Source organism: Lucilia cuprina, chromosome 2 (genome assembly GCF_022045245.1).
Source record: "Lucilia cuprina isolate Lc7/37 chromosome 2, ASM2204524v1, whole genome shotgun sequence".
NCBI classification, from domain to species: Eukaryota; Metazoa; Arthropoda; class Insecta; order Diptera; family Calliphoridae; genus Lucilia; species Lucilia cuprina.
The window spans coordinates 18,015,601-18,040,604 of NC_060950.1; the positions used below are offsets into that span (position 1 = coordinate 18,015,601).

Genomic DNA, 25,004 nt, shown 5'->3' on the forward strand with positions numbered 1-25,004 from the left:
GATAGATAGATAGATAGATAGATAGATAGATATATAGGTAGATAGATAGATAGATAGATAGATAGATAGATAGATAGATAGATAGATAGATAGATAGATAGATAGATAAATAAATAGATAGATAGATAGATAGATAGATGTATTTTGTGTAACGACACTTTTGCTGAAAATGAGCGATAGGTAGTTTTATTTTTTTTTTTTTTTTTGATTTTTCTTGTTATTGCACTTCTTGTACTTTCTTATCATTTTCAAGTGTGCAGTAAGTAGGGTATAGGTTTGATAGTGATAAATGTATCTTTATACATAAATACATATATAAAGTTACTTTTCTTGGGTACACAATAGCCATTTCATATAGTCATACTGCTAAATAAATTTGTACATTAGAGTGGCTCCAGAAATTTCTCTGTTAGAATTGCACAGTGATAAATGTTATTTTTTGCCTGTTATTAAAACAAAACTTAGAGATAAACAACTAAGTGATACGTACATAGTTTAGATGAGATAAGTAATGTAGTACTTAATCGAAATGTACATACATATGTGAAATTAGTAATTTAATAAATAATTTAAATTTGAACTATCCTCATACTCCATTTCCTTAAAATTATACCAACATTCTCAAACAATAAATACACATATATATTCTCTTACCTATGCCTGTTTTATTCGAAATATTTGTTTAAAGATTTCTTGTTATCCCTTTCATAGTTATTATTTTATAAAAATAGAAAAAAAAGCAGACAAAATATGTAAAAGGAAATATTTATAGAACAAAAAAAAAAGACAATAAGCATAAATTGAAATTGCAATCTTTTTTTTCAATCATAAAACAATATATCAGAACAAATAAAACAGATAGTGTGTAGATGTAAAAAAGCCGATTCTTGGTGAATAAATGAGAGCTAAAACAAGTAGGAATGTATAGTCGGGCATGGCCGACCATATAATACCCTACACCATGAGTATATTTTTAAAATTTTTATTTTTTTAAAGAAACTTTTACGTTGAATATTACCATAATTCCAAAATATTTAAGCAATTTATTGATAAAAATTTCTAAATGAGGCTTTATATAGGTCAAATATGGACCGATCCTCGGTAAATTTGGGAAAGAATATATTTTTAAATAACAGTTAGTTTTGTTGAGTTTCATTGCGATACAAATGGTTACAAGTCAATTTTAGACTTTTAAGACATTTTTTGAAGGGGGATTTGTATGGGGGCTAGGGTCAAATAAGGGCCGATCCTTACGAAAATCTGCAGTGTCATTTATACTTATATAGAACTTATTTGTGCCAATTTTCAGAGGGATAATAGAATATTTGACGTAATTATGGCATAAAAAGTACAAATCGGATGGTACGGTTGTATGGGGGCTAGGTGAAATAATGGACCGATTTCAACCATTTTCAATAGGCTTCGTCCCTGTGCCAAAAAAACATGCTTGGTCCAAATTTCATCAAATTATCAGCCGGACAGACGGATGTACGGATGGACGGACGGACACGTCTTAATCGACTCAAAAAATGATTCTGAATCGATCGGTATATTTTAAGCTGGGTATTGGACCAATATTTTTGTATGTTACAAACATCAGCACAAACGTATAATACCCTACCCACTATAGTGGTGTAGGGTATAAAAAAGATGAATTTTTGCTTCCTGTATGTACTTAAGCACAAACTCAAAGGGAAAATTTGATTTCTTCTGAGACATTGCAATTAATTTGAATATTTTCTAAAATAGCAAATATTATAGTTATCATAATTTCAAAACTGCTTGATAAAATATATATATTTTTTTAAATAAATAATAGCCAATTTCTGAACACATTTATAGTTAGATGTTATATGCATGAAATTTCTTTCATTCAAATATGAAACAATTTAAAAACAATTTTTAAAAATGTTTAAGTGAATGTATTTAGTGCCTTTGTTATAAGTACTCTGTTGTATTGAAAGATGTAATCAATTTACTGCATAAATTTTTCCTTATGTAAAGGGCAACTTATACTTCCCCTATTTTATTCATTTAGTAGTTTTAAAAGATGTAAATTTTATTTTATATCAATACAAGTGGGTATCTTTTGCTGTTACAGCTTTTACAACACTTCATTTGCATTGTAAATTTATAATGTTAAAGGTAATTGAAGATTTTTTTCTTCTTTATTATATTTTGATAAAGTTGGAACCGGTAGAACTATAGACTAACTAAGTAGCTAACTAACTAACTAACTAACTAACTAACTAACTAACTAACTAACTAACTAACTAACTAACTAACTAACTAACTAACTAACTAACTAACTAACTAACTAACTAACTAACTAACTAACTAACTAACTAACTACCTAACTAACTAACTAACTAACTAACTAACTAACTAACTAACTAACTAACTAACTAACTAACTAACTAACTAACTAACGGCGAAAGTGGTACCGGGGTGGGACGGGGAGGTATTCGTGGGGCCACTAGTTGATAGTGTACTATCACTACGTCCAATAAAAAAACTAACTAACTACCTAACTAACTAACTAACTCACTAACTAACTAACTCACTAACTAACTAACTAACTAACTAACTAACTAACTAACTAACTAACTAACTAACTAACTAACTCACTAACTCACTAACTCACTAACTAACTAACTAACTAACTAACTAATTAACTAACTAACTAACTAACTAACTAACTAACTAACTAACTAACTAACTAACTAACTAACCAACTAACTAACTAACTAACTAACTAACTAACTAACTACCTAACTAACTAACTAACTAACTACCTAACTAACTAACGAACTAACTAACTAACTAACTAACTAACTAACTAACTAACTAACTAACTAACTAACTAACTACCTAACTAACTAACTAACTAACTAAACGTAAAAAGACATAATTTTTTAATATTAAGTGCAAAGTTTGATATTGTGAAATTGCACTACTCTTGCATACGACACCTCTACGTATACGTGTTAATGGTTTATTGACATACAAATATTAAGTAATACGCCCAGTTTCAAAATATTTAGAAGAAATTTTTAACATACGTGTTTTTCGGCCCAACGACGAAGCTTATTGAAAATAGTTGAAATCGGTCCATTATTTCACTTAGCCCCTATACAACCCTACCCCCAGAAAGGACTATTGAGTTCATATTTATGTTATATAATACAAAAATCGATAAAACTTAGTTCTATATACGTCTTGATAATACTACTGATTTTCGTTATTTTCGGCCATGCCCGACTTTACTTTCCTATTTGTTTTTTTATTTTATTATTCTTTTTTTTACGACAAAAGCTAAAATTTTGATTCAGTTTCTAGCAGGATATGAGAAAAATTATTACATTTTACCAATATGGGAGCTAATAAAAAATGTGTAAAACTGGCTGACACGATCTTTTATAACATAGTGGTATCCATATATTAAATTCATTATGTATGTTTTGTATTAAAAATCATTTTAAAAATTAGCATCAGTTTTATTATGTGACATAGGCCTTTAAGTAAGGGTTTGACACATAAGTTATGGAACGTGCACTTTTGAATTTGGAAGAGCGATTTATTGAAGATAGTTAATATGATGGGTAAAATCAATTAGGGATCGATCCTATGATATGATTTTTCATAAAACAAATTTCATCGTTATGTTAGTAACTTCGAAATTGTACTTTATATAGAGCCCATTTAAAGAAAACTCCTTAAGCTTAGAAGTACAGTCTTTATAATGCCACTTTCGGAAAAAATTTTTCATTTAAATAAATATTTGATTTATTTCAATGATGTAGGGTATTATAAAGTCTTATTTCTTCATTAATACGTTTTTAGTATGTTTTTATTTGAGTTTTCTTTTCTTTTTTATTATTGGTTCAATATGTAGATTTATGCTTGCATTAATTTGACTTTTGTCTTGTTTTTTCGTTTTGTTAATTCTTTTGTTATTATAATTGTAGGTATGTACTATGTGCTCGTATGTATGTATTTTAACAGTACTTACACTTGAGTGGGTTAACTATGAAATAAAAACGTTTCAAGATTTATATTCATTCTAGGAATATCATAACGTAAAATTTATGATAAAATGATTTGTTCAATTCACAATCAAGTTGTATATTGTACCTACTAAAGTTTAGTAACAGTGATTGTGAACAGATCATTGCAGCAAGTCATAAGTTCATGTTCTCAATGAAAAAACAATCAAAACAAATACATATAACAATGTCAAAAAAAAAAAAAATCAAAAAATATTAAATTAAACTAATAAATAAACTGTTTTTAATAAAATTTTATTTTTTTTGTTTTTGTAAACAGATGTTTGTTTTTGATTTCAGTGTTACCACTTTATCGTTTTTTATGCTAAAATCGTTTGAATTTTTGTTTATATGTTGAACACATTCGAAAAACATATGAAAAATTGTCGTATGAGTTGTATAGAGCTTTTGCATAGAAAATACCAACAACATTGTTATGACTATTGTAGCAGCTGCTGACATACAACGCTACAACATCGATTGTGAATTGAACAATTGTTTTTATGAAATATTCAAAAATCAATTTGTATTTCCAGAAATTTTCTATTGAATTTATAGTTGATATAAAACCAATACAAATGTGATGGTGTTGTGCTGATATAGATGTGTTTTAACAATATAGGAAGTTAAGCCTTTGTTTAAAAAAAAAACTATACAATAGAGCTCATTGAAAAGCCAAATGGGAACCAAATGGGACTACTGGGAACAGTGTAGGCTTTTTAGAAAAGTGTTTATGGTGGAGTAGCTCAGAATGAGATTTTGTCTTAGTTACTCTAGGTTGTTATGGTTAAGAGTTTTCTGTGAACCTTTACATAGAAATAAAAGTTCTTCTGTTATGCAGATGGTGTTGTAAAAGTTCTTAGAGCAAAGGATTATCATAATTTATATAGAAGGTCATAGTGAAATTTCAATTCTTCACCAAAAACTCTGACTTGTGCAAAAAAAAAAAAAAAATATATTTTTACACTGAAAAGCTAATTTTTTAAAAAAATTACTTTTCAAAATTTTAAAAAATTACATTTTCAATCATTTTCTCTTGGAAACATTTTTTTTTCACTGGAAAAAACACATTTTTAGTGAAAATTTACTTTTTCACTATAAATTACTTTTCACTTCAGTTTTTCATTAAAAAAATTTTTCACTAAAAACTAATTAAAAAAATCACTCAAAAATCAAAAAGCCACTTTTGTTACTAAAATTTTACTTTTCGAAAAAAAAAATCGAATTTTACCTTAAAACTTATATATTCATTGAAAAGTTAAATTTTCACTGAGAAGTAAAATTTTCACTGAGAACTTTAATTTTGACTTAAAAGTCACATTTGCACTGAAAACTTATATTTTCACTTAAAATATAAATGTCCACCTTTTAACTAAAAAGTGATTTTTTTCACATTTTTACTTAAAAGTCACATTTGCACTAAAAACTTAAATTTTTACCGAATACCTTATTTTTCACTTAAAAGTCACTTTTTCATTAAAAAGTGTTTTTTTCTCACATTTTCACTTAAAAATCACATTTGCACTAAAAGGTCACTTTTTCACTGAAAAGTAATATTTTCGCCTGATTTTTGTAACATCCAAAAATATTGATCCTACACCCACCTTTTCTTATACCAATCGTCTCAAAATCACTTTCTAAGCCATCCAAGCTTTGTCCTTCTTTCCGTCTGTATGTCTGTCTTTCCGTCTTACCATGTAAACCTTGATGTTTCACTAGAAATTCAATTTTTCAGGTAATAGTCACTTTTTTTTATTGAAAATCCAATTTTCACTGAAAATCTGCGTTTCACGGAAAAGACACAGTTCATTAAAAAATCACTGAAAATAAACTTTTTCACTTTCTCTTACTAAAAAGTCTCGTTTTGAATGATAAGTCTCTGCTTTACTAAGAAATTATTTTATTTACTTGGAAAATCATTCTTTCACTCAAAATTTATTTATGAATTAAAATTGTGACTAATAATTAATTTTCTATATATTTTTTAGATTACTGTTCTACAAAAGGTAAGTTTTTAAATTAAATTCCATTACAATACCTTAAATTTATGACAGTTTGCCTTAAAATTTGTTACATTTATTTGTTCATAATTATATTGTTTGCATTTAATTAAAACTTAATAATGTTTATGCATCCTTTTAGGCCATAAAAATCTAAGAAATTTTCCAAAAAAATGGAAAACAAATCAAACTCTTTTATTACACCTGTCCACATAAAAACGGTCCATTGTCATTTTCGATGCTATTAAAAGACAAACAGCGAACAAAAACTTAACGAAAAAAAAATGTCAGTGGAAAATATAATAAAAAAATTAAAAGTAAGAAAAGAATAAATGATTTATATAATTCATAAATCTAAATGTTCTGTTTACAATGTTGGCGAAAGCAGCTAAAGTAAAGGAAAAATGAAATGTTGGTCAAAAAGTCATTGAACGTCCAAAGCAGCACTGCACTGCCGCAAGTTGTATTTAGCTTCTTTATATTTCACTCATTTTAAAAAAAAAAACGTTGTTTATGAAAGAAACTGCAAAAAAAGCAAAATGATTATGGCCCCTTTTGTTTATGAGTTTAATAAAGAGGGTTTTGTGAATTTTAATGCTGTTGCTGCTACCGTAGTTGGATTTTGTTTTTGTTCTGTTTAATTTTTATGGTTTCAGTCAGTGTAAAAGTCAGTTTTGTTTATGGGCTTTTGTATCGTTTTTTGCTTTTTTTTTTTGTAAAATGCCAGTTTTTTTATTCCCCGTCTTTATATGTATAGAAAAATAATTTTTAAAAAATTTATATATTTTTTGTTCTTTTATGATTTATATTTAATCTTTTGTGTAGGACATATTTTGTTCTTGGTTTTTTTCGTATTTAAATGCAAAAGAATTCATTTTTTCAAACGAAAATAAATAATTTTATTACCTTAGGCCTTAGGTAACATCAAAAACAGTTTAAATCTAAATTGTGTGTGAGTTTATGAAAAATGTGTAAATACCTGCAATAATTTTAAAATCTCAGCGTTAGAAAAGAGATTTAGTTGTTTTTTCTTTATAAATGTTGGTAAACATTTAAACTGTTATTTAAATAGAATAAATTTATAAAGAATTTTATTTAATTTTCAGTGCTAAAAGGCAAATGTTTTTAAGTAAATAGACAGATATTGAATAAGTATAAGTAATATTTGTAAAATTAATATTAATTATACGTACTGTTGCATTAAAGAAATAAGTAGTCAATGTCTAGTCTTGTCTAGTCTTGTCTACTCTTGTCTAGTCTTGTCTAGTCTTGTCTAGTCTTGTCTAGTCTTGTCTAGTCTTGTCTAGTCTTGTCTAGTCTTGTCTAGTCTTGTCTAGTCTTGTCTAGTCTTGTCTAGTCTTGTCTAGTCTTGTCTAGTCTTGTCTAGTCTTGTCTAGTCTTGTCTAGTCTTGTCTAGTCTTGTCTAGTCTTGTCTAGTCTTGTCTAGTCTTGTCTAGTCTTGTCTAGTCTTGTCTAGTCTTGTCTAGTCTTGTCTAGTCTTGTCTAGTCTTGTCTAGTCTTGTCTAGTCTTGTCTAGTCTTGTCTAGTCTTGTCTAGTCTTGTCTAGTCTTGTCTAGTCTTGTCTAGTCTTGTCTAGTCTTGTCTAGTCTTGTCTAGTCTTGTCTAGTCTTGTCTAGTCTTGTCTAGTCTTGTCTAGTCTTGTCTAGTCTTGTCTAGTCTTGTCTAGTCTTGTCTAGTCTTGTCTAGTCTTGTCTAGTCTTGTCTAGTCTTGTCTAGTCTTGTCTAGTCTTGTCTAGTCTTGTCTAGTCTTGTCTAGTCTTGTCTAGTCTTGTCTAGTCTTGTCTAGTCTTGTCTAGTCTTGTCTAGTCTTGTCTAGTCTTGTCTAGTCTTGTCTAGTCTTGTCTAGTCTTGTCTAGTCTTGTCTTGTCTAGTCTTGTCTAGTCTTGTCTAGTCTTGTCTAGTCTTGTCTAGTCTTGTCTAGTCTTGTCTAGTCTTGTCTAGTCTTGTCTAGTCTTGTCTAGTCTTGTCTAGTCTTGTCTAGTCTTGTCTAGTCTTGTCTAGTCTTGTCTAGTCTTGTCTAGTCTTGTCTAGTCTTGTCTAGTCTTGTCTAGTCTTGTCTAGTCTTGTCTAGTCTTGTCTAGTCTTGTCTAGTCTTGTCTAGTCTTGTCTAGTCTTGTCTAGTCTTGTCTAGTCTTGTCTAGTCTTGTCTAGTCTTGTCTAGTCTTGTCTAGTCTTGTCTAGTCTTGTCTAGTCTTGTCTAGTCTTGTCTAGTCTTGTCTAGTCTTGTCTAGTCTTGTCTAGTCTTGTCTAGTCTTGTCTAGTCTTGTCTAGTCTTGTCTAGTCTTGTCTAGTCTTGTCTAGTCTTGTCTAGTCTTGTCTAGTCTTGTCTAGTCTTGTCTAGTCTTGTCTAGTCTTGTCTAGTCTTGTCTAGTCTTGTCTAGTCTTGTCTAGTCTTGTCTAGTCTTGTCTAGTCTTGTCTAGTCTTGTCTAGTCTTGTCTAGTCTTGTCTAGTCTTGTCTAGTCTTGTCTAGTCTTGTCTAGTCTTGTCTAGTCTTGTCTAGTCTTGTCTAGTCTTGTCTAGTCTTGTCTAGTCTTGTCTAGTCTTGTCTAGTCTTGTCTAGTCTTGTCTAGTCTTGTCTAGTCTTGTCTAGTCTTGTCTAGTCTTGTCTAGTCTTGTCTAGTCTTGTCTAGTCTTGTCTAGTCTTGTCTAGTCTTGTCTAGTCTTGTCTAGTCTTGTCTAGTCTTGTCTAGTCTTGTCTAGTCTTGTCTAGTCTTGTCTAGTCTTGTCTAGTCTTGTCTAGTCTTGTCTAGTCTTGTCTAGTCTTGTCTAGTCTTGTCTAGTCTTGTCTAGTCTTGTCTAGTCTTGTCTAGTCTTGTCTAGTCTTGTCTAGTCTTGTCTAGTCTTGTCTAGTCTTGTCTTAGTCTTGTCTAGTCTTGTCTAGTCTTGTCTAGTCTTGTCTAGTCTTGTCTAGTCTTGTCTAGTCTTGTCTAGTCTTGTCTAGTCTTGTCTAGTCTTGTCTAGTCTTGTCTAGTCTTGTCTAGTCTTGTCTAGTCTTGTCTAGTCTTGTCTAGTCTTGTCTAGTCTTGTCTAGTCTTGTCTAGTCTTGTCTAGTCTTGTCTAGTCTTGTCTAGTCTTGTCTAGTCTTGTCTAGTCTTGTCTAGTCTTGTCTAGTCTTGTCTAGTCTTGTCTAGTCTTGTCTAGTCTTGTCTAGTCTTGTCTAGTCTTGTCTAGTCTTGTCTAGTCTTGTCTAGTCTTGTCTAGTCTTGTCTAGTCTTGTCTAGTCTTGTCTAGTCTTGTCTAGTCTTGTCTAGTCTTGTCTAGTCTTGTCTAGTCTTGTCTAGTCTTGTCTAGTCTTGTCTAGTCTTGTCTAGTCTTGTCTAGTCTTGTCTAGTCTTGTCTAGTCTTGTCTAGTCTTGTCTAGTCTTGTCTAGTCTTGTCTAGTCTTGTCTAGTCTCTTTTCCTTGTCCTAGTCTTGGTAGTCTTTATCTAGTCTTGTAGTCTTAGTGTCTTGTCTAGTCTTGTCTAGTCTTGTCTAGTCTTGTCTAGTCTAGTCTAGTCTTGTCTAGTCTAGTCTAGTCTTGTCTTGTCTTGTCTTGTCTTGTCTTGTCTTGTCTTGTCTAGTCTAGTCTAGTCTAGTCTGGTCTTGTCTTGTCTTGTCTTGTCTTGTCTTGTCTTGTCTTGTCTTGTCTTGTCTTGTCTTGTCTTGTCTTGTCTAGTCTTGTCAAGTCTTGTCTAGTCTTGTCTAGTCTTGTCTTGTCTTGTCTTGTCTTGTCTTGTCTTGTCTTGTCTTGTCTTGTCTAGTCTAGTCTAGTCTAGTCTAGTCTTGTCTTGTCTTGTCGTGTCTTGTTTAGTCTAGGCAGGTGTATGGTTTAGTATAATCTTGTCTATAGTTTAGTTTAGTCTATAGTGTAGTCTATAGTATAGTCTATAGTGTAGTCAATAGTCTAGTCTATACTCTAGTCTATTGTCTAGTCTATAGGCTAGTTTATAGTCTAGTCTATAGAGTAGTATATAGTGTAGTTTATAGTCTAATCTTAAGTCTACTATATAGTCTAGCCTATAGTCTATACTCTAGTCTGGTCTATAGTCTAGTCTATGGTCTATACTCTAGTCTACTCTATAGTCTATACTCTAGTCTATAGTCTTTTCTATATTCTAGTCTATAGTCTAGTCTATGGTCTAGTCTATAGTCTAGTCTGGACTATAAGATGTACTAATAGTTCTTTAATTCATGTATGGTGCTTTGCGTATGATTAATATTAATTTCTGTCAAATTTATTTGACTCCCTATAATTTGCAAAAAAATTTCAGAAATTTAATTTTATTCTATAATTGGTTTCTACAATAATTTTGCAATAGACCAATATTTAAGATAATTGTAAATATTTATGTAGTATTGTGCAGTTTTTACTGCTTTTAATAAGTCTCTTAGTATCTAGATTTATTTTCTAAATTTGTACTACTGTTTTATTAAAACAACATCTGTTTTACTTTTTTTTTACCCCAATTAAATATCTAAGTTTATGATTTAATTTACTGTCATGTTTATCTTTCCTAGAAATGTTTGTCAAATGTGTTTATACTTTTGTCTTTCTACTGCCATACAAATGTAAATATGTACATACATAAGTATGTATGTATGTTTGTAAACATATTAATAGTAATATGTTTGCATTTGTTTTAATTTCATTTAATTTTTTAGGTATTTTCTTTTATAATGTACTTAATTCTTAGAATTTACAAATTTCATAAAGCCTCCATTAATTTGCCGAAACTAACAAAGAAATTTTATGTTGAGTGTTTAAATGTTTAAGATAATTACTTTTAAAGAATTTCACTTTATAATACTTAAAGCAAGAATATTAATGTCTTAAATTGTTTAAACCATAATTATGTTTATTGTGGAAATTTTCATAATTTTCATAACGAAAAAAAATTATTATTGTTTTTTTTTCCAAGTTGTTGATATAATTCAAATTCTTTTTATAATAATGAATAAATGAAAACCGAAATTAAATTTTTTTAATTTACCTGAAAAACCATCTGGACATGTACAATTGTAATAGGCCACGCCATCTATACATGTACCACCATTTTGACAGGGTCCCGACCAACATTCATCCCAATTCGTTTGACATTGTATACCAGTATAACCATCAATACAATAACACGAATAGGAGCTGAAATGGAAAGATAGAATTTGAATTGTAGTTATTTAGAAATATTTTAGAATATATGTATAAAAACAATTGTTTATAAGTTTTTTAAAAAAACTATTAAATTTGAATGAACTTTGATGCTACTAGTCACGACTAAAACCTTCACTGTATGGTCTATTAGAAAGCAGTCTATATATATTCAAGATTATCGAAAAGTCGACTAGTCTATAGTCGACACTATCGAGTAGTCTATCGTCCACACTATCGAAGATTATATATTCGAGAATCAACTAGTCCATTATCGAGAAAATCGACTTGTCTATACTGAAGAATCTCGCCTTGTCTATAATCAAACTATCAACTAGTTCGTAGACAACGCTGTCAACTAGTCAAACTAGTTTATAGTCGACACTTTCGACGACTCTATAGTCGACACTATCGAAAACTCTATAGTGACTTATTAGTCTATAGTCTACTCTATGGACTAGTCTATAGCCGACACTATTAACTAGACTACAGTCTAGACTCTAATGAGTGTAATCTATTCTGAAACTTTCGGTAGTCTATAGTCTAGACTATCGGCTAGTCTGTTGTCAACAAGAGAGACTATCGACGAGTCTACAGTCGAGACTTAATACTAGACTATAGTCGACAATATCGATCATTCTATAGTCGACACTATCGACAAGTATATAGTCGATGTTATCGACTAGTCTATAGTTCAGACTGTAAACTAGTATATAGTCAAGTTAATCGACTAGTCTATTCTGAAACTTTCGACTAGTCTATAGTCGAAACTATCGTTTAATCTGTTGTCAACAACATCGACTAGTCTACAGTCGAATCTTTATACTAGACTATAGTCGACAATATCGATCATTCTATAGTCGACAATATCGACTAGTCTATAGTCTACAATATCGACTAGTCTTTAGTCGACACTATCTACTAGTCTATAGTCTACATTATCGACTAATCTATCGACGTTATCGACTAGTCAATAGTCGAGACTGTAAACTAGTATATAGTCAAGTAAATCGACAAGTCTATTCTGAAACGTTCGACTATCAATAGTCGAGATGAACGTCTAATCTGTTGTCAACAACACCGACTAGTCTATAGTCAATACTATCGACTATTATATACTGGAGATTCTTGACTAATCTATAGTCGAATCGAGACTATGCACATATATATAGTCGAGGCTAGCTTAAAGTCCATACTATGGGATGGATGGGATATGGATAAGTCTCTTTTGCTTCTTCTAAAGACTCATAATAAAATTCCTTTCTAAGGCTACAATTTTGATATTAAAGTCCACTTCATATTTTAAAACCTGATTATTTCTGGTCTCTATTAACTATGATTGCAGATCACTGCTTAACAAAAATAATTTTTATCTCTTTTATAACCATCGTTTTGGCCATTTTAATGTTATTTTAGTTTAATTTGATTACTTTTCTAAAAAAAGCGCCTGAAGGCTTTGTAACATAACAACCATAATTTTTATTTATGAAACCAGTTCAACCGAAGGCCAACATTTATTTTTTGTATGAGTATAAATGGAAAATTTTTTTCTTTTTGTTTTACAAAATACAAAAATTACAAAACTTTTTCCAATTGCATTGTAAAATATTCTCAATCTTGTATATAAAATTTTTCATGCAATACCGAACTCATCAACTATGCTGCCAATCTTCTGGCATTAAAATGAAAAAAGCACTATTGTTATAGAAAACTAGTAATAACAGACTACAGATTGCCCTAATTTAAGTGAAAATGTGCACAGATATTTTGAATCTAGAAAAGCTATTTTAAGAATCGTTTGAAAGCTATAATTAAATAATTATTTTCTTTTTTTACTTAGCAAATTAAATTATATTTAAATTATTGCAATTTATCTACGGTATTTGAAGATTATAGGGTATTAAAATTCTTTGATATGCTTACATAGTAGACTTTTGTAACTAAGTTAGCCTTTTAAAAGCCAACAAATCAAACTAAAGTTTTGTAATAAATTTTCTGCAAGAATTATGAAACAAACAACTGAAATGTATGCCAAGGAAGTATTTAATAAAAGGGTCGAATACAATACAAAAAAAAACCTCCCCATAACTGCAATATGCTTTTCACAATGATATGAAAAATTTGCACCAATATTTATCATGAACTAGTAACTAAGTATCATGAGAAAAGAGTTTATGATTTGTACTAGTTTAATGAAGTAATCAAGGATAGACAATCAACCATCAAAACAGATATATAGTGTACACATACATTGCTGGCGAAAAGTGTTTTCTGTTTAACTTTTACTATAATAATCTATAAAAATCAAATGCCTGTAAATGTAATTAAGTTATAGAATTGAATATAAACGATGTTAAGATGGTATAGAAGTGAAGGTCATAGATAATATAAAAACAAAAAAATTTTGAAACAAAAATTTGAATTGTATCTATTACAAACTAAACCATAGAGTTTATATACGAACTACTTTAGTGGTGAATACGGTTTAATATATTGTCAAATATATCGACAAGTCTACAGTCTAGTCTATAGTCTAATCTATAGTCTAGTCTATAGTCTAGTCTATAGCCTAGTCTATAGCCTAGTCTATAGTCTAGTCTATAGTCTAGTCTATAGTCTAGTCTATAGCCTAGTCTATAGCCTAGTCTATAGTCTAGTCTATAGTCTAGTCTATAGTCTAGTCTATAGTCTAGTCTATAGTCTAGTCTATAGTCTAGTCTATAGTCTAGTCTAAAGTCTAGTCTATAGTCTAGTTTATAGTCTAGTCTGTAGTCTAGTCTATAGTCTAGTTTATAGTCTAGTCTATAGTCTAGTCTATATTCTGGTCTATAGTCTAGTCTATAGTATATAGTATAGTCTATTCTATAGTCTAACCTATGGCCTATAGACTAGTCTATAATCTAGTCTGTAGTCTAGTCTGTAGTCTAGTCTGTAGTCTAGTCTGTAGTCTAGTCTGTAGTCTAGTCTGTAGTCTATTCTATATTCTAGTCTGTAGTCTAGTCTATATTCTGGTCTATAGTATAGTCTTTAGTCTTGCTTATAGTCTATGCTATATTTTATTATATAGTCTAATCTGTAGTTTAGTCTATAATCTAGTCTTCCCTAATTATGTCGAGTCTATAGCTTTTATTCTTTTGTCTCAGTTTTTTACCTTTAGTATTCAGCCTAGTCTATAGTCTGGTTTATAGTTCAGTCTACAGTCTGGTTATAGTCTAGTCTTGTCTGAAGTCTCCAGATTTTACCTGTGTTTAACCTGTGAACTTGTTGCTGTGATTTGTCAACGTTTCCAGAGTAATATTTTAATTAAATTAAACTACAAATAGCAGTTTTCCTGTCAAAAATTAAATTAGCTTAACTAATTTTTCTTACTTTTAGAGGCATTAATTTAATTACTTTTAAAGTAATTATACTCTTCAATAAATAAGCCTTATTTTACTTAATATTTACTTAACAAAAAATGACCTACATAATATCAACCATGACTGTATGAATGTGTGTGTGTTCTACAGAGAAAATGTAATAGTTCATGTATTGTTTTATATTTATTATGACTTTATAACCTTAAAACAATACATTATTAACACTTCAATAAAATTGCTTTTATTTCACACTTTGCTACTAACACATTTACAAAGTACTCGTATATATTCTAAGTACTACTTTAGATGGTTTAGTGTGTGTATATTCGCATTAAGTGATAAGAATGTTAGGATAATTATGGGGGTTTAAAAAAAAAAAAAAAAAAAAACAAGTAAACATAGAAGTGTCAATTATACTTAAGAAAGCATTAGTTATCATAGAATTCCACTTTTTAAGGTAGAAATGTTATGAAATTTATTTGAAATAAATGATAGTTAAAATGATATAGGGGATCAGTTTGGTCTCTTTAAGGTACAAATTATTGAAAATTATTTTAAAGGCCATTATCTAGAGATTTAAATGATTTTTTTCAAGATCAGATTGATCTTTCAATGATCAGATTAGTTTAAATGAAGATCTTGAGATTTTTGTTTCAAGTTCAGATTGATCTTTTTGTGAACAGATACTAAGTTCCAATTTAAACTGATCGGTTCAGGATTATACTGATATTTTAAATAGCCGTTAGGTCTTCTTAAATTCTGATTGATCTTAGAAAAATATATACATTGTTTTAATGTTTGGATATACATAATTTTAAAACAATCAGAATTTTTTTATCTTTTCCAGATTAAGTCCTTCAAGATCAATTTGATTTACATCAGAATAATAGGGTCAGGATCTAATTGATCTGTTCTTAGGAAATTTTGTTTAAAAATGATATTCTGATGATTTTGTTTTGATCCTTAAGTCAAAATAACAATTATCTTTTCCAAATTCATAACTTTTACAACATATTTGTAACACCGTAAGTTCACTGGGTTATCCCATATAATCTATTACTCCTTTTTAACTTATGAAAACTAGGTTGCCAATATGCTACTATAAAGGCAAAAAATATGGATTATTATTAATAATACAATACACACATACATATGCACATATATGTATATGTACATTAAAATTGAGAATGGAAAATAACTCACCTATTTAGGCCATCAATACAAACGCCAAAGACACAAGGATTACTGAGACAAGCAAAGCCAGCATGACCGCAACCGAATAAGCTGAACATCGACACTAAAGCCAATAGCCAAATGACGTTCGAGGAAGTGTATAAAGAGTAGCAGGATTTGTTGGTGGCATTTGAAGACGAGGAGTGGGTGGTGGTTTTCCAAAATTTAAAACTGCTTAAGCTGTTGTCCATTTCATGATAAAGGGCTGAGTGTTTGTAGGTGCTGGTGGTGGTTTGAGTGTTAGTGGCAATAACTTTCTGACGACGATGTTCATGATGTATTAACGATGGTGATGACAATGAGGCCGCTGATAATGTTGAGGTTATGATGATGTCTTTATCATTATTATTATTGTTAGTGTTGGTGTTGCTTAAACAGGAAGTTTTAGCTGCTGCTGGTGTTGATGTTACTCTCAAGGATGTTACATTATCATTATTGTCGTCGTCTTTATTTTCTTCATCATTATTTTTGTTATTCCTGCTGTTGGTTGTTGTTTTATTGTTATAAACATATGATAGCAACGTATTTCCGGTGTTAATATCATTGGAAATTGTTGACTTTACAAATGTTGCTGCTGCTTGTTGTTGCTGCTGTGTCTTTACTGATGATTGAACATATTTGTCGTTGTTATTTTGCAGGTGGCATTTTAACTCAGTTTGTTGTAGCTGCTGTTGCTGTTGTTGTTGCAAAGGATCTCGTTGTATTTCCTTTAATTTGTTAGTTTCTTCGTTTGCTGCTGTAGATGTTTGTGTTTTTAATGATATCGTCAATGGTGCTGCTAATGATGATAATAATGGCGATAATGATGACGTTGATAATGTTGCTGACAAAGTTGTCATCATTAATGGTGGTGTTGTAGTTGTAGTCGTTATTGTTGATGTTTTCTTAACTATTTTGCTATCATATTTATATTGCATAGTTTTAGGAGTTTTGTATTTTAGGGATTTTTCAATATTTTCTTTCTGATTTGTACATTCATCATTCAATTGGGTTTTATTTAAAAATAGTTTTCGTTTAAATTCGCTGTTATTTTTCATTTTTTTTAAGTTTAAGTTTCTCCTCACTCTTTTTGCAATCTACTTGAAAGGATATACGTTTCAAGCAAATAATTGTATTTTTTTTTGGAGCAAAACGGTGTGTGTGTCTTTTGTATCTTTGTATTTTTATATGCATACATGTAAGAGTTTGAAGTAAATGTTCGTTGATGTCATTGATTGATTGATAATTGTATGTTTGTGTTGCTTTAAAAAAATTTTAAATTGAAAACGTGTGAGTGGTAGGGAGAGGATTTTCTTCTTTTAAATGACTTCTTTTTTAACGGCGGTGGCGTTGGTGGTAGCCAGTGTTTTCCAATAGTTGCTGTAGTACTTAAATGTTATGGTGATGCTCTTTTGATCCATGCAAATCCTCTTAACAGCTTAAAGACAAACTTGTCTTTTGCTGCGAAGGCAATCCCTGTATGCAGCTGAGTTTTTTCTTCTTTTCTACCAATTATTCTATATTTTATACGATTTATTTTAATTTTCCGTTAACAGTTGGAGTCGTGTATATTTTGATTATTTCGCTTTCTGACTATTTTCCTTAATACTTTCTGTGTTTTTGTTATTGCTTTTGCTTTTTAAATAAATTGTTTATTTCCTTTAAGGATATTAATTGTTTATGTTGTTTCTTTCTCTGTTGTCCTTGTTGCATTCTTTTTTCGTTTTTTTCCTCTGTTTTCTATAATCGAAGTGACTACTTTTTATATTTGTCCTTCTTCTTGGAAATCGTTTTTACTATTGACTTGTAAATTTTTTTAATTGGTTGCTATAAAGACACAAATAAAAATGTGAATGAGAAGGTGAGCAGAAAGTTAAACTATAAAAAGGTTAAAAATAGAAAACAAAATCCTTACATACACATATTATTTACTTTTAAAGTGACATAAGTCAAGTTATGTTTCCATATAGACATACATAAGGTATTTTTATCAAATTCTTGCTTTGTATAATAGTTATTTGGGAAAATGTCATATTCAAAGCCTTTCTTTTTTCAAGATTACATCTTTTGAGTTGCAACAGTCTTACTTCAAATGACAGCTATAAATATGTATATGTAAGTATGTAAATTAATATGAATTGATAACTAATTGTAAAAATGTTTCATTGATTAAGTGTTTTGGAAAAAGTAAAAAATGTATAAAAAGAACTTAATTAAAATGTTGTATTTACAATTGTTTTTTTTTTTTTTTTTTGTTATTGCTGCAATTTAAATTACATGTTATAAAAGTCAATTGAATAAGATTACATGTAATTAATTTAGTTGATACTTTTTTTGTAATAAAATTAATTACTACAATATTCTTAAAATGTCTTAACTGAGGAAATCAGTTCAAGTCAGATTTATTTCAGTTCTAATTCAATTCTAGTTCAGATTTAATTTAGTTCTTGTGCAGTTCAAGTTTAACTCTAGTTCAGTTTTAGTTCAGTTCTAGTTCATTTCTAGTTCAGTTCTAGTTCAGTTCTAGTTCAGTTCTAGTTCAGTTCTAGTTCAGTTCTAGTTCAGTTCTAGTTCAGTTCTAGTTCAGTTCTAGTACAGTTCTAGTTCAGTTCTAGTTCCAAAATATTAAAATAAAAGACGAAGTATTTAAATATTTTTCGTCAACTCTACTGTCAAAAGTGAAACTTAAATAGTTTCAAACTTAATATTAAATTTTAAAAGATACAATTTTTGTAACATAAATTCTTTGTTGAAATTAAATGATTGGAAATTTATGCAATTTTTTACAGAGTGTAGAAAAATAAATTTGTTCTTTTTTTTGGTCGATTTTGGTGATTTAATTGATTCCTTCAAAAACAATAACCTTGAAGTCAAAGTTATTAATATAAATGGTATCGCTTGTCAGGGTCTTTTATCTTTGGAAATTTTATTGTCTGTTTTTGTTTCTTTTTTTTTTTTTTTTTTTTTGTTAACAACATAAGTATGTCTTAATAAACCATTAATTTGATAACGAACTATTTATAATATATTAAATATTGTTATTTAAAGCCAAAAATGAAACCAAAATATAAAGAGAATAAAATAAATCATTTAGGCCAATTATAATAGACAAAAGAGTACAGAAAGCTGATGTTGTAAAAAGGAGAAAAATTGAAGGACTGTAAGCAGTTAAATTAGTTAAATAATGGTTTAAAAAAAATATGTCATTTAAACCATTAATGAGTTTAATAATTCTTTATAAATATAATTTTGGAAAATTAATGATTTCATCAATAGTTGGTTTTCTTTTTATTACAATTTTAACAGTCTCAGACAGTGTTAAATCATGAATTTTGATAAAGTCTATTGATTTTTTCTAGACACACAATTATCTTGTTATCATTATTTACCCTCTTTGACACATACATACATCAATTTATATAAACATACAATAAACTAAACATGGTGTTAAAATCACGCACACTACCACAAGTTGATAAACAACTTAAGCAAAAATTTAACTAAATAAACAACACAATATAGTTTATATTTAAACAACTACTAAAGCAGCAGTCAAATCAACAACTTCCCTTTCCTTTAGCTCTAACTATATATACATACATATGTATATATGTATATACATTAGGGGCTTCATATTTAAATGCCTTGTTGCCACTCCTGTGAATTTTCTAGTTCCAAACAAAAAAAGGATTTTTTTTGAATTGTAAAACATTAATAGCTGCTTGAAAACCTATTTGTAAATATATGATCATAAACATGCGTACTTCCAATAAAACTGAACTTGTCCAATTATCAGACAAATTTTTCCCAAATTCATAAAAAAGTATACCCCTAATACATATCTTAGAGTACAACAACCTCTGTAATAAATTTGTTACATGGGCTAATGTTTTTTGAGGACTTCTCTTTGAAATCACACAACCGTAATACACACTTATACATATTTTCCATCTTCTCTCTATATAGTGCATGTGAATTGGTATTTATATAAGAGCGTAAATATACTGCCACTTTGTTTGGTTTAAGGTTTTTCTAGGTTGTGTTTCCTAGTTTTTTGTGTTTCTGCATATTAGATGAATAATATGATTTACGTTTTGCCACAAATTTTTCCTTTTTCCACTCTCTCACAAGTTTTTCATTTCCTCCAGCTCTTGTAACATTTTCCCTTTTCTTCTTACACTTTGAAATATTAAGAACCAACAAAAAAGATCATAGAGAAAGAATTTATTTAAGTGGACTATGTATATACATTAGGGGCTCATATTTAAATGCCTTGTTGCCACTCCTGTGAATTTTCTAGTTCCAAACAAAAAAAGGATTTTTTTTGAATTGTAAAACATTAATAGCTGCTTGAAAACCCTATTTGTAAATATATGATCATAAACATGCGTACTTCCAATAAAACTGAACTTGTCCAATTATCAGACAAATTTTCCCAAATTCATAAAAAAGTATACCCCTAATACATATCTTAGAGTACAACAACCTCTGTAATAAATTTGTTACATGGGCTAATGTTTTTTGAGGACTTCTCTTTGAAATCACACAACCGTAATACACACTTATACATATTTTCCATCTTCTCTCTATATAGTGCATGTGAATTGGTATTTATATAAGAGCGTAAATATACTGCCACTTTGTTTGGTTTAAGGTTTTTCTAGGTTGTGTTTCCTAGTTTTTTGTGTTTCTGCATATTAGATGAATAATATGATTTACGTTTTGCCACAAATTTTTCCTTTTTCCACTCTCTCACAAGTTTTTCATTTCCTCCAGCTCTTGTAACATTTTCCCTTTTCTTCTTACACTTTGAAATATTAAGAACCAACAAAAAAGATCATAGAGAAAGAATTTATTTAAGTGGACTAGAGGTGTGCGGAGGTATTGAAATGCATAAAAAGGATACAAATTTCATTCATTTTGTTAGAAATGTTGAAGAAAAAAGGAGTATATAACATAAATTATTTGTCAAGAGCATCTAGAGTATAAAATACAGTGTTTGCTAAAGGCGAAAAATAGATAAGAATGATAATTCAGTTCAGTTCTAGTTCAGTTCTAGTTTAGTTCAAGTTTAATTCTAATTTACTTCTAGTTCAGTTCTAGTTCAGTTCTAGTTCAGTTCTAGATCAGTTTTAGTTCAGTTCTAGTTCAGTTCTAATTCAGTTCTAGTTCAGTTCTATTTCAGTTCTAGTTCAGTTCTAGTTCAGTTCTAGTTCAGTTCTAGTTCAGTTCTAGTTCAGTTCTAGTTCAGTTCTAGTTCAGTTCTAGTTCAGTTCTAGTTCAGTTCTAGTTCAGTTCTAGTTCAGTTCTAGTTCAGTTCTAGTTCAGTTCTAGTTCAGTTCTAGTTCAGTTCTCTAGTTTTTGAGAAACAGTGTTACAAAAATGTTTGTATGTGGATTATTTCTTCAAACATTTTCATTTTTATTTTTCTAGTTTTTCTAATTCTCTGAAAATTTATTTACTTTTTTTTATTCGTAAAAAATCTCTATGGTATTTTTAAAACAAAACTATTAGTTTTTATGTAAAATATATAGCCAAGTATGAATTAAAATAAAAACTGGAAGAAGACATGCTGTCATCGTATTTGATCTCCTTTTTACAAAAAAAAAAGAGTTGGCAGATTTTATTTGTCTAAAAAGTGTTTATTTTAGAAAACCCATAAATTAAATAAATCCTACATATACACGTATACATACATATATAATCTGGTATATGTATGTATGTGTTTGAACGTATTATGTACTCATTTATACATCAACTCATCTTATCTGTCTAGAATAAAGTAAGATAAATTGTAAAACAACAATATTAAAAAACAAAATTTCTTGAGAGTAATATGTATGTCAAGAAAACAACAACAACAAAAGGGAAATAAAAATTAATAGAACTATTTATATAAAAATCAAGAAAAGGGTTTCTTCTTTTCATCTAACTACAGTAATTATTAAGAGGATTAAAGACACAAAAATGCAAATAAACTATTTGTCATCATCAGTTTTAATTTATAAGACATACACATACATATGTATAATGTAGGTACACATGTATTACAAAGATATGTATGTAAAAAATTTGGATGAAATATTCATTTAGTAATAATCATTGGTATCTTACGTAAACAAATGATTTAGTAATTTCAAAAGAATATTTTTAGATCTGTTGTCCGAACAGAGAAATGTAATAAAGGCAAGCATTTCGGAAAAGACAAAATTTTTGGAAATAGAAATAGTTGTAAAGAATTTGAGTTAAATAATGAAAAGGACATGCAACAAGAATACCAGAGAAACATTATTACTTTTTACTTAATTTAATGTTAGATTAGAAAACATAAGAAATAACTAAATAACTAAATAACTGATCAACTAACTAACTTACTAACTAACTAACTAACTAACTAACTAACTAACTAACTAACTAACTAACTAACTAACTAACTAACTAACTAACCATCTGTCTATCTATCTATCTATCTATCTATCTATCTATCTATCTATCTATCTATCTATCTATCTATCTATCTATCTATCTATCTATCTATCTATCTATCTATCTATCTATCTATCTATCTATCTATCTATCTATCTATCTATCTATCTATCTATCTATCTATCTATCTATCTATCTATCTATCTATCTATCTATCTATCTATCTATCTATCTATCTATCTATCTATCTATCTATCTATCTCTATCTATCTATCTATCTATCTATCTATCTATCTATCTATCTATCTATCTATCTATCAATCTATCTATCTATCTATCTATCTATCTATCTATCTATCTATCTATCTATCTATCTATCTATCTATCTATCTATCTATCTCTCTATCTATCTATCTATCTATCTATCTATCTATCTATCTATCTATCTATCTATCTATCTATCTATCTATCTATCTATCTATCTATCTATCTATCTATCTATCTATCTATCTATCTATCTACATCTATCTATCTATCTATCTATCTATCTATCTATCTATCTATCTATCTATCTATCTATCTATCTATCTATCTATCTATCTATCTATCTATCTATCTATCTATCTATCTATCTATCTATCTATCTATCTATCTATCTATCTATCTATCTATCTATCTATCTATCTATCTATCTATCTCTATCTATCTATCTATCTATCTATCTATCTATCTATCTATCTATCTATCTATCTATCTATCTATCTATCTATCTCTATCTATCTATCTATCTATCTATCTATCTATCTATCTATCTATCTATCTATCTATCTATCTATCTATCTATCTATCTATCTATCTATCTATCTATCTATCTATCTATCTATCTATCTATCTATCTATCTATCTATCTATCTATCTATCTATCTTATCTATCTATCTATCTATCTATCTATCTATCTATCTATCTATCTATCTATCTATCTATCTATCTATCTATCTATCTATCTATCTATCTATCTATCTATCTATCTATCTATCTATCTATCTATCTATCTATCTATCTATCTATCTATCTATCTATCTATCTATCTATCTATCTATCTATCTATCTATCTATCTATCTATCTATCTATCTATCTATCTATCTATCTATCTATCTATCTATCTATCTATCTATCTATCTATCTATCTATCTATCTATCTATCTATCTATCTATCTATCTATCTATCTATCTATCTATCTATCTATCTATCTATCTATCTATCTATCTATCTATCTATCTATCTATCTATCTATCTATCTATCTATCTATTAACAAACAATTTAAAAATACATATTTGTTCTGTTTTTTCATTACTTAATTTTTATATGTTTTAAATGACTTTAAATTTAAACATACTTTACTGCTTAAATTATATTATTTTGATTAAAATTCTTTAAATGGGATTAAATCGACAAATCAAAAGATCTCTTGTGTTAAATATTTGCATGTGCCTTTATTGAAATATTAATGATCCCCGCATGGAATTATGTACTTATGTATGTATATGCTTACATATATATTTATGATAAATACATACATATATATTTTAATATGCATATATACTATATTTAAAATCAAATATTCTATATGCAGAAATAAAAAAAACAAAGCCACCAACCACCCAAGAGTTAATAGATAAAATTGTTCAAAGACTTGTGTGTGTATGTAAATAAGTTTGATAAAAAAGTAGACTGCATAAAATAATTTAAATATTTTTTAAATTATTATTTAACAAATTTTCATTTATATTTCGAAAAAAAAAACGTTTAATCATTTTGTTGACATAAAACTTTAATATACAACAATTATTTCGTAAAAAATATCTTAATTTGAAAAGAAAAATAGTTTTACATTGTTCTACTGTAAAACAAATATTGCAAAATTTACTTCTATATGGTTTTTGTTGTGGTATGATTCTACATTTAAATTATGCACAAAATACACATAATTACATGGCAACATTGATTAAACAAAATGAATTGTAAATGTGGTTTGTTTGTATGTGTTAAAATATACATATATTCATACATACATAAATTGCACATTCAGCACACAAACTTAATTATTAAATGAAAACTAAAATAAACTAAAAAATTTACAAAATTTAAATGTAATATCAATTTAACATGGTTTGATTAAAAATAATATTCAGGTAAAATTTGCTACAACAACTTTGCAACAGCGAGAAACAAACAACAGCCAATTTTGAACGGACATTTAACTTTACATACATATATAACGATTTGTCACAATACATAAAATATGCATAATTATTTTAAAATACGTTTTTTTCACTGAACACAAAAATTTTAACAATGCAAAAAAGGACAATCAATTGTGTCGAATCGAATATCATCGAAATCTGTAACCCAGAACTGCTGGCCTAAAAAGTACAATTTAAAGTGTATATGTGCGTAAAAGTGCACATAACTATAATAAAAATTTACAATAATAACAATTTTCTATTGTTTGCAACTGCATTAAAGTCAGCAAGAGTTTTTATAAAAAACAACAATATACTGAAGAAGTAAATGGAAACAGAGGTAGGAAGATAAACAACAAAATAAAAGCAGAACTAACATGCACTTGGTATGAACATTAGGCTGAATCTATTTTTAGAGTTCTAATGAAGAAGTATGGAATTATACCGCGAATGTGCTACAATTAGAACTGAACAAGAACTGAACTAGAACTGAACTAGAACTGAACTAGAACTGAACTAGAACTGAACTAGAACTGAACTAGAACTGAACTAGAACTGAACTAGAA

General features: G+C 28.7%; 1 protein-coding gene across 1 annotated transcript in view; it reads right to left on the bottom strand.

Moving 5' to 3' along the window:
- The window catches only part of LOC111685643 (protein eyes shut-like), a 64,040-nt gene that overhangs the window by 12,216 nt on the left and 26,820 nt on the right, over window positions 1–25,004 (bottom strand). Inside the window, exons 2-3 of the mRNA XM_046948411.1 lie at window positions 15,757–17,592; window positions 11,040–11,188 (exon numbers count right to left, since the gene is read on the bottom strand). Of these exons, the coding sequence (XP_046804367.1) occupies window positions 11,040–11,188; window positions 15,757–16,823 (1,216 nt within the window). The 5' untranslated portion in view covers window positions 16,824–17,592. The remainder of the gene's footprint in view (window positions 1–11,039; window positions 11,189–15,756; window positions 17,593–25,004) is intronic.